Here is a 12,662-nt window from a genome sequence, read left to right as displayed (position 1 = left end):
CGGAACCGCGCTCTGGCCTCGGTTAGGTGAACGAGGTCAGAAGCCCTGCACAGCTGCCGTCGCGGGGAACTTCCTTGCAGCTTCGTTAAACTGGCAGGTGGAGGTTTCACGAGGTTTTGGCATTTGTTTACGTCTTGTAAGTTAAACACTGTTCTGTTACTTTCATTCGCCATTTTGTCCGTTTCCTACAACAATTTTACCGTGAAGGTTACCTGGGCTGACTGTCGGTTGCATTGAAACGGGTCCAACCATGGTAAACCCCGCCGAGTTTTTAGCCCTGGACCCCGAGGTAGAAGACCTCCTCTCCATGTGGGGGAAGGATGTCACTGAACACAACGTGGAACATTATTTCGGTCCCTTTGAACTTCCTAGTCTGGAGGCGTTATCTCAGGTGGAAATTCATCAGTTATTGCCTCTTGGGAAGGAGACGGGTCATGGGTCTCTTATTTCTGGTTCAGAGGGAGCATCCACACCAGTCGCGAAAGCAATAGTGCCGGGAGGAACGAATGTGGGTGGTCTGTTTGCTGACCCAAAAGGAAAATCTCAGTTTGGGCGGTTTATAGCCCACAAGGGTTTGGGAAACATTTCCCATTTAGGGCTTTCAGCTGGGGGGTTGGCAGTCTCTGAAGGGCAGGGGCCGGATTTCTTCCACAATGGGGAGGACGAACTGGGGTCTTTGGGCCAGATCCCGGCTCAGCCGGAGACAGATTCCCTCTTGGGCACAGCACAGCTAACACCTGCGAGGAACGAGGGTCGAAAGGGCTTAAGAACGCCGGAGGAAGAGTGTCGATTCAAAGGAGAGAAAAGGAAGCCGCAAAGACCCATAGGATCCCAGGCGATTGCTGACAATTTAATCCTTGGGATGGAGGTGTCCATGATAGAAGCCATAGCTGTAGCAGAATGCACCCTGGTTGGCAGGGCCAGAGGTAAGAAATTCACATCTGATTTTTTACAAGAATGGGGTGAGAAATGCTTTGTATCAGATAACTCATTACAGTTTGAAGCATTAGTACTTGCTAAGGGATGGTTTAAGCTTCGATTCGAAGATAGAGAAGCGGCAGATTGGGTTCTTCAGCGGAATTGGCACATAGGGAACATTCCAGTTCTGCTAAAGAAATGGACCCCTCTCTTTGATGCAATTAAGGAGCGCATGGACGAGTTTCCAGTCTGGGTGCGTGCTCCGGGTTTACCTTCCTTCCTATGGACAGAGGAAGTATTCAAATCTATTGGTAACAGATTGGGGGTTTATATGGAAGCGGATATGACATTTTTGACAACAAAGAACAGGGCAAAAGCTCGCATACTTGTAATGCTCAACCCGAGTGGAGGATTGGCGCAAAAAATCAACCTACAATTCGGTGACTATGTATACGAGCAGATACTAGATTATGAGTACCTGCCATTCCGATGCCATCAGTGCCATGAGTATGGGCACTTGGCAAAAGACTGCCCACAAATGAGAAGAAGGCGACATTTCCGTAGGACTACAGCCAATAGAGATAATGCTCAAGCAGAGGTTCAAAGGCCGTTGGAGCACGAAGGGCCGGAAACACAAGTAACAAGGAATATGGAGTCGGAGGAGAATGTAAAGGAGTCAGCGGACGAAGGATATCAATCTCAGGAGGCTGCTGAGGTAAATGACATGATTCCGGAGGTAGATGCGGAGGAGAACAATACAGAAGCGGAAGCGGTGGAAGGGCTCGATGAGGAAGAAAATGCAAATCCTGATCAAAACAACGAACCGGAAAAGGGTATGTCTCCCGGGACTTCTATTCCTTCTCTTATTCCTTCTGAACAAAAAATTGTTAATGTAAATAATGCTCCTCTATCAAATCAAGAGCAAGTAAATTTCAATGATGATATTATGGACCATACAATAACATGTCCGAGTGTGGAAACCATAGTCGAAGCTTTACCGTCTTTGGATATAAATTGTGAAGATAAATGGCCTCCTCTTTCCCTCCCTGTAACCCGACCACTCTGCCCTTATAACCTGAGATCATCGGGAGGGAACCTTGAGGATCGGGGGTCTGTAGGGGGCCTGGGACCAATACATTTACATAACAGTTCCAAAAACAAACGAGGAAGGAAATCAGACATGTCAAAGGCAAAACTTAAAGCCAAATTGGATGTGGCAGATGGAAAACAACATTCGATCACGGGGGTTCTTAGAGCAGTTCTTCCCCCAGAGGGTGTTATTAAATGATCCTAACATCTTGGAATTGCAGGGGTTTGGCTAGTAAACCGAAAAAACTGGCCTTGAAAGATTGGATAACTAATTCTAATCTAGATGTTATTTTTCTGCAAGAAACTCTGGGGAAGGCTTCTGAGATTGAACCGATGCTTAAAACCCTACTCCCAGGGTGGGTTTTCATTGCTATGGATGCCTCTGGCCATTCGGGGGGCATTGCAATTGGGTATAGAGAAGGGAGGGTTAAAGCCATCAACCGCTGGGGGATGAAAAATGTTTTGGGTATGGAGATTATTTCCCCAGACTTCTCTTTTCCCATCACCATTGTAAATATCTATGGGCCATGTCAAGAAAGGGAATCTTTCTGGGAAGAATTGATGACCAAACCCATTATGAATTCACAGCTGATGATCATGGGAGGTGACTTAAATTTTTCTATGGGTCGAGCTGAAGCTTGGGGCCCTTCTGCCAGAGAAGACCCCCTCTCCGATTTTTTCTTTAACCTCATCATGGAGCAGAAACTAATTGATCCCTCCCCAACTAAGCTGAAGCCTACATGGAGAAATCGCAGAGTAGGAGAAGGACGGATTGCCAAAAGGATAGACCGATTTCTTATAACGGAGTCTTTATCTTCTAAAGCTCCTCTGATCAGACAGTGGGTGGAGGAAATAGGGAATTCAGATCATTTCCCAATTTTCTTAGACATTGCTATTCCTCCTCACAAACCTCCGGCTCCTTTTAAATTCAATCCTGCTTGGCTTCAAGACCCCTCATATGGCAACCTGTTTAATGAAACTTGGGATCACCCTGACCCCAATGCTGGAGAGGATAAATGTTTTTTATTCATGGAGAATTTAAAAAGATTGAAGAAAGCTACAATTTCCTGGGCTAAAGACAGAAAATTAAAACAAAATGAGGAGCTGATCAGTATAAGGGAGGAGCTGAAGCAGTTGGAGAGTATGGACACAGATGGATACTCATCACAGATTTCAAAGGACAGAATCTTTCAATTGGAAAAACAACAAAACAAAATTCTGTTGGATAGGGAGGAAGAGTGGAGGATTAAAAGTAGGGCAATTTGGTTAAAAGCTGGAGATGAGAACACTAGGTTTTTCCATAATTATGCAAAAGGAAGGAAATCTTCAAATACTATCTGGCACCTTAAAGATGATGAAGGGAGAGAAGTCAGTTCCTTCCCAGAGCTTTCTGGTTTAGGAAAAATACATTTTCAAAATATCTTTGCAGATCCGGGAGAGGCTACCATCGCAGAAGTCTTCAAAACTGTGCAATGTTTTCCTAGATTCATTAAGGAAGATGAAGCAGAAGACCTCACTGTTCCGGTCACTAAGGAGGAGATTGAAACAGCTATGAAGCTTATGGGCAAAGACAAAAGCCCAGGCCCTGATGGCTGGACTATAGAATTGTTTCTCCATTTTTTTGAACAGATTGGAACAGAGATAACTGATGTAGTAGAAGAGTCCAGATTGAAAGGAGTTGTCTACAGGCCCTTTAACTCTACTTTTATCGCCCTAATTCCCAAGAAGGATGAGCCGGACAGTTTTGAAGACTTTAGACCTATCTCTTTATGTAATTGTATTTACAAGATTATTTCGAAGGTTATAGCACTCAGAATCGCACCAATCCTGTCAAGGAATATATCAATGGAACAATTTGGGTTCCTGGATGGCAGGCAGATCCACGAAGCCATTGGGGTTGCCCAGGAGGTTATCCACAGTATCAAAACGCAGAAAAAGAAGGGAGCTGTTCTTAAAATTGACCTTTCCAAAGCATATGATAGAATCAGCTGGCTTTATCTGTGATTCTATCATATGCTAGAATCATCAGTTGGATCATGGGGTGCATCACAGATGTTAGTTTTGCTGTTTTGGTCAACGGAGCAGCCTCCCCCTTCTTCAACAGCCAAAGAGGCCTCAGACAAGGGTGCCCATTGTCCCCCCTCCTGTTCCTCCTTGTGGCAGAAGGGCTCAGCAGACTGATCCACAAAGCCAGAAGTGAGGGAAAGGTAAAAGGTATCGAGGTTGCAATTAATCTCTTCATTACCCACCTTCTTTTTGTTGATGATATTCTGATTTTCACTAATGGTACTGGTAGTGAATTAAAGGAGTTAAAATGCATCTTTGATCTTTTTCTAAAAGCAACAGGAATGCAGATAAATTCTGGGAAATCACAAGTTTGTATGGCCGATTTTGAAAGAAGGAGAAGAAATCAAATGGCTGAACTTTTTCCTTTCCCAAGTCAACCTCTAGAAGTTCCATTCAAATATCTGGGCTTTTGGTTAAAGCCTGTTGCCTACAAAAAAGATGATTGGAACTGGCTTATAGCAAAGATAGAAACTCGAATATCTCACTGGAGCTTTAGATGGCTGTCCAGAGCCGGTAGATTGACCCTTATTAAATCAGTCCTATTAGCTATACCAGTGTATTGGACAGCCCTAACTTGGATCCCCAAAGGAGTAATGGAGAAAATTAGAAGAATTTGTTGCCGATTCCTTTGGGCAGGCAATAAGGATTCATCGGGATTACCATGGGTGGCTTGGGACAAAATCGCCAGACCTAAACAATGGGGAGGTTGGGGGATAAAGAGACTCCCAGAGTTCAGCATCTCATTAGCAGCAAAATCAGGGTGGAGGCTCATCACCAAGGAAAATCTGTGGACCAGGGTGGTGAAAAGGAAGTATATAGACCCAATGCCTTTGGAAGATTGGATCCGGAGTCAAAACAAGAAGGTAAAAAATCCCTCAGCAGTCTGGAAGGCCACGGTGGAAGCCTTTTCAGTGATTGAGCAAGGACTAGCTTGGAAAGTGGGAGATGGGAGACAGGTCAGGATTGGCAGGGATCCTTGGATAGGATGCAATGAAGATTATGCCCTATCCCCAGGCTTTCTTCGACACCTTGATTCAAAAGGTATTTCAACACTAAATCAGGTGGAAAAAGTGGGTCAGTCCACGATCTGGGGACAGGCCTGGAAGGACGATGAAGAACTTGGGTTAAACATTAGATGGAAGAATGAATGGGCGGTTTTCATTAAAGAACTGCAAAGATCCAATATCAGGATTAAGGACGAACCTGACTGCTTGTTATGGGCACATAGCAATTCTGGGGAGTATTCTCCTAAAGATGGTTATTCTTTTCTTATGGGAAAGAAAGGCTGGGGAGTTCCGGATTGGTGGGCAAAAGATATATGGAAATTAAAATGCCCTGCTAAGTCACGGCTCTTTCTTTGGTGTATACTAAAAAGGAAGGTTCCAACATGGGAAACATTACAGAAAAGGTTTTTATTTGGGCCAGGGCGATGCCCCTTATGTAAATCTGAAGAGGAAACCACCAATCATCTCTTCACCACCTGTGCTCTCTCAAGGAAGATCTGGGAGGAGGTCACTGCTCTTCTTATGGTAAAAGGTCAGTGGGGGCAAGATCCTTTGGATGATGCTTGGAGGAAATGGTGGAAATCCTATCCGGAAGGGAATATGAGGAACCTGCCACTTCTTTTCTGTTGGGGAGTTTGGCTCGCTAGAAACAAGAGTCTGTTTCATGATAAGGATACTCCTTCCTCTGTTATAGCTTCTAATATCTCAGCCATTTATTCAACTTTGCCTCCGCCCGAGGACAAAAAGTCCAAAGCAAAACAAAAACATATCAATATTCAGGAGGGTATTCCGTGTGGTTATTTTGATGGGGCTTCCCAAAATAATAGAGCTGGAGCTGGTTTGTATATCCTCATCAATCCCGAACATTCTTTAAAAGCTTCTGTTGGTTTGGGTACTGGCACCAACAACTTCGCTGAACTTTCGGCCTTGAGATACCTCTTATGCTGGCTACATTCCAGAAACATCAACACCATACAGATTTTTGGAGACTCACAAAATGTCATAAATTGGGTCAATGGAAATGCAAATTGTCAAAACCAGATTCTGAAAACTATTGTTGAAGAAATTACTTATCTGAAGACTTTTTTTAACAGGTTGTCAATTTGCCATATATACAGGGACAGGAACGAGGAGGCAGATCAGCTATCTAAGGCTGGTCTACAACAGGATCCGGGCAACTGGGCGATAGAAGAGACCAGACAGGGGCAGTCTTTCAGAACAGATCAGCCCCCTTATGCACAGGATCTTTGATCTCAGGATAGATCTTCATTTTTGACAGCTTTTTTCTCAGTTTTTGTATAGTGGTTTTGGTCTTTGTATATTTGTTTTCCTTTTCAGCTTTCTGTTACCGGCTTATAGCATGTAGTTTGTCAGACTATTCACAAAACTCTTTGTTTATATTAGTTTTGGATGACAGATATTTACAGTTTTTGGTTTTTTCTGGGGTTGTTTATCCTTCTATGAAGGTGACCCCAGGTTTACTTATGTACATGCTCTTATACTGTTTTTTACATCCTCTGGGAGGAGACTCCAACAGCTTTACAAATGATAGTAGAATAGCTCCCTTTGGGTTGAGCAGAATGTGTTCTTATTAAGCCTCCTCATGGCTTTTGAACTATATGTACAAAAACTTTTTACAGTATTAATAAAAAGTTGTGCTTTTTTCCTCGGAAAAAAAAAAAAACAGGGTTGGTTTGAGCCAAAGACCAAAACAAATCTTGGAGCTATCTACGAGGAAACTCTAGAAGATCATGCAAACATGTTGCATAAGGTCCTTTGCCTAAGCTCATAGGTTTTGAGGGCTTATTTTGGCTTTCAACTTGTTCCAAATCCCTCAACCCAAGTTTGTTGGCTTATATTCATGCTTCATCTCTATATACTTTGAAGGATATTAGGGTTTTCTTATGATGTGAGACAAATTTGAGCACATTTGTGTCAAGGTTTCTGAAAGTGGGGTACTGTATTAATTTATGTTGAGACGTTACTATACCTCTCTTAAGACATTGTTAAAACAAGTTGTGAAGCAACAGAATCAAGGCTTGATGCATTGGAGTTCTAGTTCATAATTAAAAAAGTGTTGGGCTACAAGAGCATTGATTAGGTTCAGAACCAAATCAAATATAAGGACTACGATGTAGAGGAGGAAGATGTGTCTGACAGATAGCGGCCCGTTGTCAGTAGCAAACTCTTGGAACTTCCTTAGACTCTGCCATGACACAATTTGCAGTATTGGAGGAACAGGTTCAAAGAAGGGCTCATCTTTGTTCCAATTGAAGAGTTTACAATAGCATCAGGAAAAGATTGTAATATACTAGGCCGAGAACCAATACCAATTCAAAAGGAACAACATTGTGAGTTAAGGGCATGGACAAAGTTTGCTCTTTTTTTTTTTCTCAATATGACTACTGCTATTATTGATACAAAAAGTTACAGCAAGGCCTTGGCCTTGAAAGTTCAGCCTGTTGATGGCATTTTACAAAAAAACACATAAGATCAGTGCAGTTGGAATCTTCAGCTGTGTGTAAACTTCTTCTACGACACATTACAGTTTTGAACAGTAACAAAACCATTACAGGACAAAGTTTGCTCTTGCATAACTAGCCAACATGACAATGTCTAACCTTGGTGAACACTAGTGACCTCGATTAGACAGTGATACCAAGACAGTATGTGCAGTGAAGCGATAATGAGAGTAAATGAGAATGCGGTTGAGGAAGCCCAAGAGGACCCCCCAAGGCCACAGCATTGATAATATTGTGGCATAGTAATTGACCACATAGGGGTCTAAATTAATTATTTAATAATGTCATTCTTTCATATTAGCTAGTTGTAATTCCATTATCATTCTTTGTTCGAAATTATGTGTGATTAATGTTATTTGCATGCAGGTAGAAGGAACATAATAGATATTGGTCTACGCAAAAGGATTAGGGTTTCTCATGGAGCTTGCACAACTAGGTTTTCCTTCAGTAAGCCAGATGGTCCCTTCCAAGTTCTAGTAACTTTTCAATAAACTCAAAGGCACGTCACTAGAAGATAGATGAAGGTAAGTGAGGCATAGTGGCAAGAAAATGAATCGATCTCAAGACCAAGCATCTACAGCGTGGCAAGATTTGGGCACCCAACATTCTAGGGTTTCCAATAACCCTCAACATCTTTCTCTCTATCCTTTTCATCATGATGTAAATATCACCCACCATTATGTCGGCCACTATGTTAGGTCTGAATTGGGCAAGTAATAATCATTGTGGCCTGAGGAAGAAGTGGGTAATCTCAAGAGTTATGAAGGTAGCCGAAAGGTCATAAGGGAGGCCAAGGGTCATGGTAGGTGAGCAGTCACCTCACCTCTATAAATGTTCCCTTAGGCTTCATTCACCAGGAGTTTTAGCAGTCGAGTTGAGGCCAAGATAGATAGTTGATTGATGCTTGAGAGCTAGGGTCACTCAGCTCTTGGTAGCTAGGAGAGTGGGTTTGCAGTAGGGCTAGGGTTTTGACACCGGGAAATGGTATGAACAGTCTGTGTTCCACTACTGGGTATTGACCAGTTGCATGATATGTATTTGAAGTTGCAGCAATATTAATAAGATGTTTTCTTTTTCCTTTTGCACTAATTCCCATGCTGACTCATGGTGATTGTATTAGCTTTCTGGTACCTCACCATATCTATATGAGTGCTTTCATATACACGAGATGTTATGTACTGATACATAGTGGTTGCATGTATGTTTCGCTTTAGAATCTGTCTTTATTCGTTCCTTGCCATGTCGGTGACCTACTCTGAACTACTTCGCAATTGATCTCCGACATGTTCCTGTTTATTATGTCTGATGGGGTTTTAGCTCACTAATCACCCTCATTGTTTATCTCTTCTTATTATTGTTGTGACTTGTTTAAACCTCTTTCTGCAATTTTACAATCTTGTTCTAATTTTGTTTCGTTGTCTAAACACTTCATTCTCACCCCACTCTGGCACCTTCTCATTTGATAACCAAGATCAGAAAACATTCATGGTGGCAGTCGGGCCCACATACCGAATGGGGCTCCTATCCCAAACGATGTGAAGTCTAATTAGGACTTTAAACCGGGGAGACCCCCTTCGACGTTGGCGATACATTTTGGCCCGTCAACAAATTAGCGCTAGAAGGAGAGCTAGATGATAAGCTGATCCCTTGAGCGTGCAGTTTAGTCTCATATCTATTCATGGCTCCAACCAAAATCTTGCTCCTGGGGTGTTTATCCATTTTGTCTATTTTACATCCCCCAGGAGCATCTCCATCACTTGACTCAGTTAAAGTTTGATGGTGAGGATGGAACACCTTTAATCGAGCTCATTTCTAACTTCCTAGAGTTCTGTGAATCTTTTGAGATTGACGATGAAAAATTTTCTTGTGTGTTTTTCTCCCTCACCCTTGAAGGTCGTGCCAAGCAATGGTGCCACATGTTTCCAGTGGTGTCCATTCATTCATTCGAGCAACTCGTCGGTAAGCTCCAACAAGCGTTTGACAAGTACGATTTTCAAGATGTGTTAAAGAGGATAAATGAGCTTATGATGAAACCTGAAGAATCTTTAGAGGACTTTTCTTTCATATATGTGCATCTTTGTTTTGAATTTCCTGAAAGTGATGCCGACTATGTGTATTTGAATATAAATTTTCAATGATTGGTTCTCATTTCTTTACAAAATTTTCAATTAGAAACAAGTCCTGTTTCACATGAGTATCATCATAATTTGCAGATTACAAAATGTCCAGATTCTACCCATAATTTTGTTTTGCCTATCTCTCTAAATCTGGAACAACTCCAACCCCCCAGGGAAGAGATTATTGTTTGTGGGATTTCTCATCATCCTCTTGACTTGTTACATAATAATATTGTGGTTGTAAGTGGTTCAAACAATGAACAGTGCTTTCTGGGAAACAAATCTGATGGTCTCGCCTCTAAATCCCCCATGCATTCTTTTGGTCTTGAATCTAAAAATTACATAACATCTCTTCCTCCTGGTGGAACCCCGATTGGGTCCTTTCAACATGCATCTCATTATATCCTGGGATATCATTCACCTACGCATGATGGCTTTGGCATTTTCTCAAGTAAAGTTGATCGTCCTATCAAATCCATAGACCACATTAGGCTTGCAAATCCGTCTTTCACTTTGGTGAACATAAATGGGTAGGATGTGAGTTCGGGTCCGACCGGTGCTCCTTCATATGACCTTGTGCATCCATTCTACCTTGATTTATTCCATGGGTCTATTGCACCGGTGGTCCCTTCAGATCATTCATATCTTTATCTTGCTCGCATTGATTACAATCATGTGCATGAGGGTGAGGTTTCACAGTTAAGGGATGCGGAGTCTGAATCCCTTATGCCTAATCTTTGCCACTCGTAGCCTTTAGTGGATGAAGAAGAGGGCCTTGCATCTCATCCAGATCAATTTGGTTTCCTCATTAGTCCCTCTTCACCCCTAAGCCAAGAGGAGCCTTATGTATCGGATACCCAACTTGATCAAATTGGTGGTTTTATCAATTCTCATTTTACCATAAATATCTTTGCTCATGCCTCTAGTGATTATCCTATGTATCCGTCTGTTGATCCTATGAAGCCAACAGAATTTGTTGACCCACCTTTCAAACGTTTAGGGACTCATAAGGAAGTTGAGGCAATTCAGCTTCCACTGATGGTTATGTCAGGTTCTCATGTTCCTGATGAGACTCCTGAAACAAGTCAAATTAAGGTTTCTAAAATTAGGGTTTCTACACATCACGCTCCTCACAACATTTTCTCACCAGATGCGAGCTCATCTTGGAAACCCCCTAATTTGAGCAATATCTCTATGAGCAAATATTCCAATCAAATTTCAACTGATGTGCATCAACCTCTATATCCTAATTTGTTTACTGAAGGGAGTTCTCTAGCCATTGTCTCGAATCTTTTTTATTGTCTCCTAGCCAATATAGTCTGTCAACATACACAATCAAATGATACCTTACAATCTCCTAGATGGGAGGATGCCAATTTCCTGATCTCCCCTTTTCCTAACACTTTTGCGGTTGATTCAGTTCATTCTCTGGAATATAAAGAATCTCATTGTCAGGCTACCAATCTGTCAACATTCAGACAATGGATCCAATCCACAATATTTTCACTGATAGTTGTCTAGTCACAACCAACAATAATCATATACACCGATCTACAAATCTTGCAAAGCTACCAATATGGTATGGCATGTCGTTTGAAGGTTCAGAGGTTGGCCATGAGGCACTTCAGCTTGCACTAATGGTTATGTCAGGTCCTCACATCCTTGACGAAGTCCATGAACAATTTCAAACTAGGGTTTCTGGAATTGGGTTTCTGTGTTTGAATCCTCAGGGATCTCAGTTACACCCAACAAAGGCCCCTCTTTTCAGGGCTATCAACTTGATCATCCTCTACATCATGATAGGGTCACAGATTGGATTAATCTGGTAGATTCCTCTACTAGCTGGCAATGTCTTGCCTTACTTGCATTCAATTTAAGGTTAAGCATAAACGAATGTATGTTATGGCTAGATGACTATAAATTTCATGTTTATGGTTCAATTTACCAGGATTGGGTTGCAATTTTCCTTGAAAGGTCTTCTTTGACATGTTTCCCTGTAGGTGGATGAGATATTATTGTTGTTGTGCATGATTTACAGGTAAGCATGTTAGTTTTTGCACAACTCTTTCAACAAATTCTAATTTTCATCATCTTTGTTTTTGTGGGTTCGGAACTGCTACATTGGAAGTTTGATTTCACATAACCGGACCTATGCTTTGGTTAAATTAGAATTTAGGGTTTATACTAGTTAGGTTTTAGTTTTACTTATTAGTTGGATGATTAGAATTTGTTTTATGATTTAAATTTGTCATGCTTCATTTTCTTTACTGCGGGTAGTTAGTTCCCTATTTGTTTATTTTGCACTCATGTCCTTGCATTTGTTTGTTGTTGAATTGCATTCGTGAAATATCTACGTACGCATTGCATTGGTACTTTAGTGGCAATTAGTTGATCTCTTATGCACATAGCATTACATTGGGTCATTAATCGTGGTTGCTGCATTGCATCATACACTCAGCTTTGACCTAACTTGGAATTTTCACCTATGTTGCATGTCGCTGCATGAGCCTTCATGAACCTGAAGATTCCAAACATGTGGTGCCATGAATAGATTTCTCACACCTTTTGCTCTTACTCCAAGTACATTGCTTCAACCTCTTCACATCGGTTTGTAAACCCTAGGAGAGTTTCTTGGTCACCTAGCCCTAGAACTAAAAGCCTAGTCCTAGAACTAAAAACCTAGCCCTATGATTGTGTGAAGTTGTGATGGTTACACCAATGGGTAGCCTCTCTTAGAGCCAGTCATCAAATTTGCATCCTGGATATATCTCCTACGAGTCTAATTAGTTAACAGGGAGAATAAGAACAGATTGCTCATGGGGAACCCTAATCAGTTTAAATGACCTATACCCATAACCTGAAGCTCGTGCTCAGCGTGGTCTTTATTGTTTCGATGACTTGTGTTTTGTTCACTTGCTGACAGGAAATGAGACGTGGAAGCTTGG

General features: G+C 41.8%; 1 protein-coding gene across 1 annotated transcript; it reads left to right on the top strand.

Annotated features, from left to right (window-relative positions):
• Positions 1–4,043: 4,043 nt before the first annotated feature.
• On the top strand, positions 4,044–6,329 carry LOC149235354 (uncharacterized). Its single transcript, XM_089368527.1, has one exon. The coding sequence runs from the start codon at positions 4,044–4,046 to the stop codon at positions 6,327–6,329; it is 2,286 nt and encodes a 761-aa protein (XP_089224653.1).
• The last annotated feature ends 6,333 nt before the right edge of the window (positions 6,330–12,662 follow it).

The sequence above is a fragment of the Pinus tabuliformis genome, chromosome 8 (genome assembly GCF_031772625.1).
Source record: "Pinus tabuliformis cultivar Carrire ecotype Pingquan chromosome 8, CPIR1, whole genome shotgun sequence".
NCBI lineage: Eukaryota > Viridiplantae > Streptophyta > Pinopsida > Pinales > Pinaceae > Pinus > Pinus tabuliformis.
The sequence above is the reverse complement of the archived record's forward strand: the minus strand, read 5'-3'. Positions and strand labels throughout refer to the sequence as shown.

Excerpts from the sequence above, each read along its gene's own strand:
- LOC149235354 (XM_089368527.1), top strand. The coding sequence starts at position 4,044 with ATGGGGTGCATCACAGATGTTAGTTTTGCTGTTTTGGTCAACGGAGCA.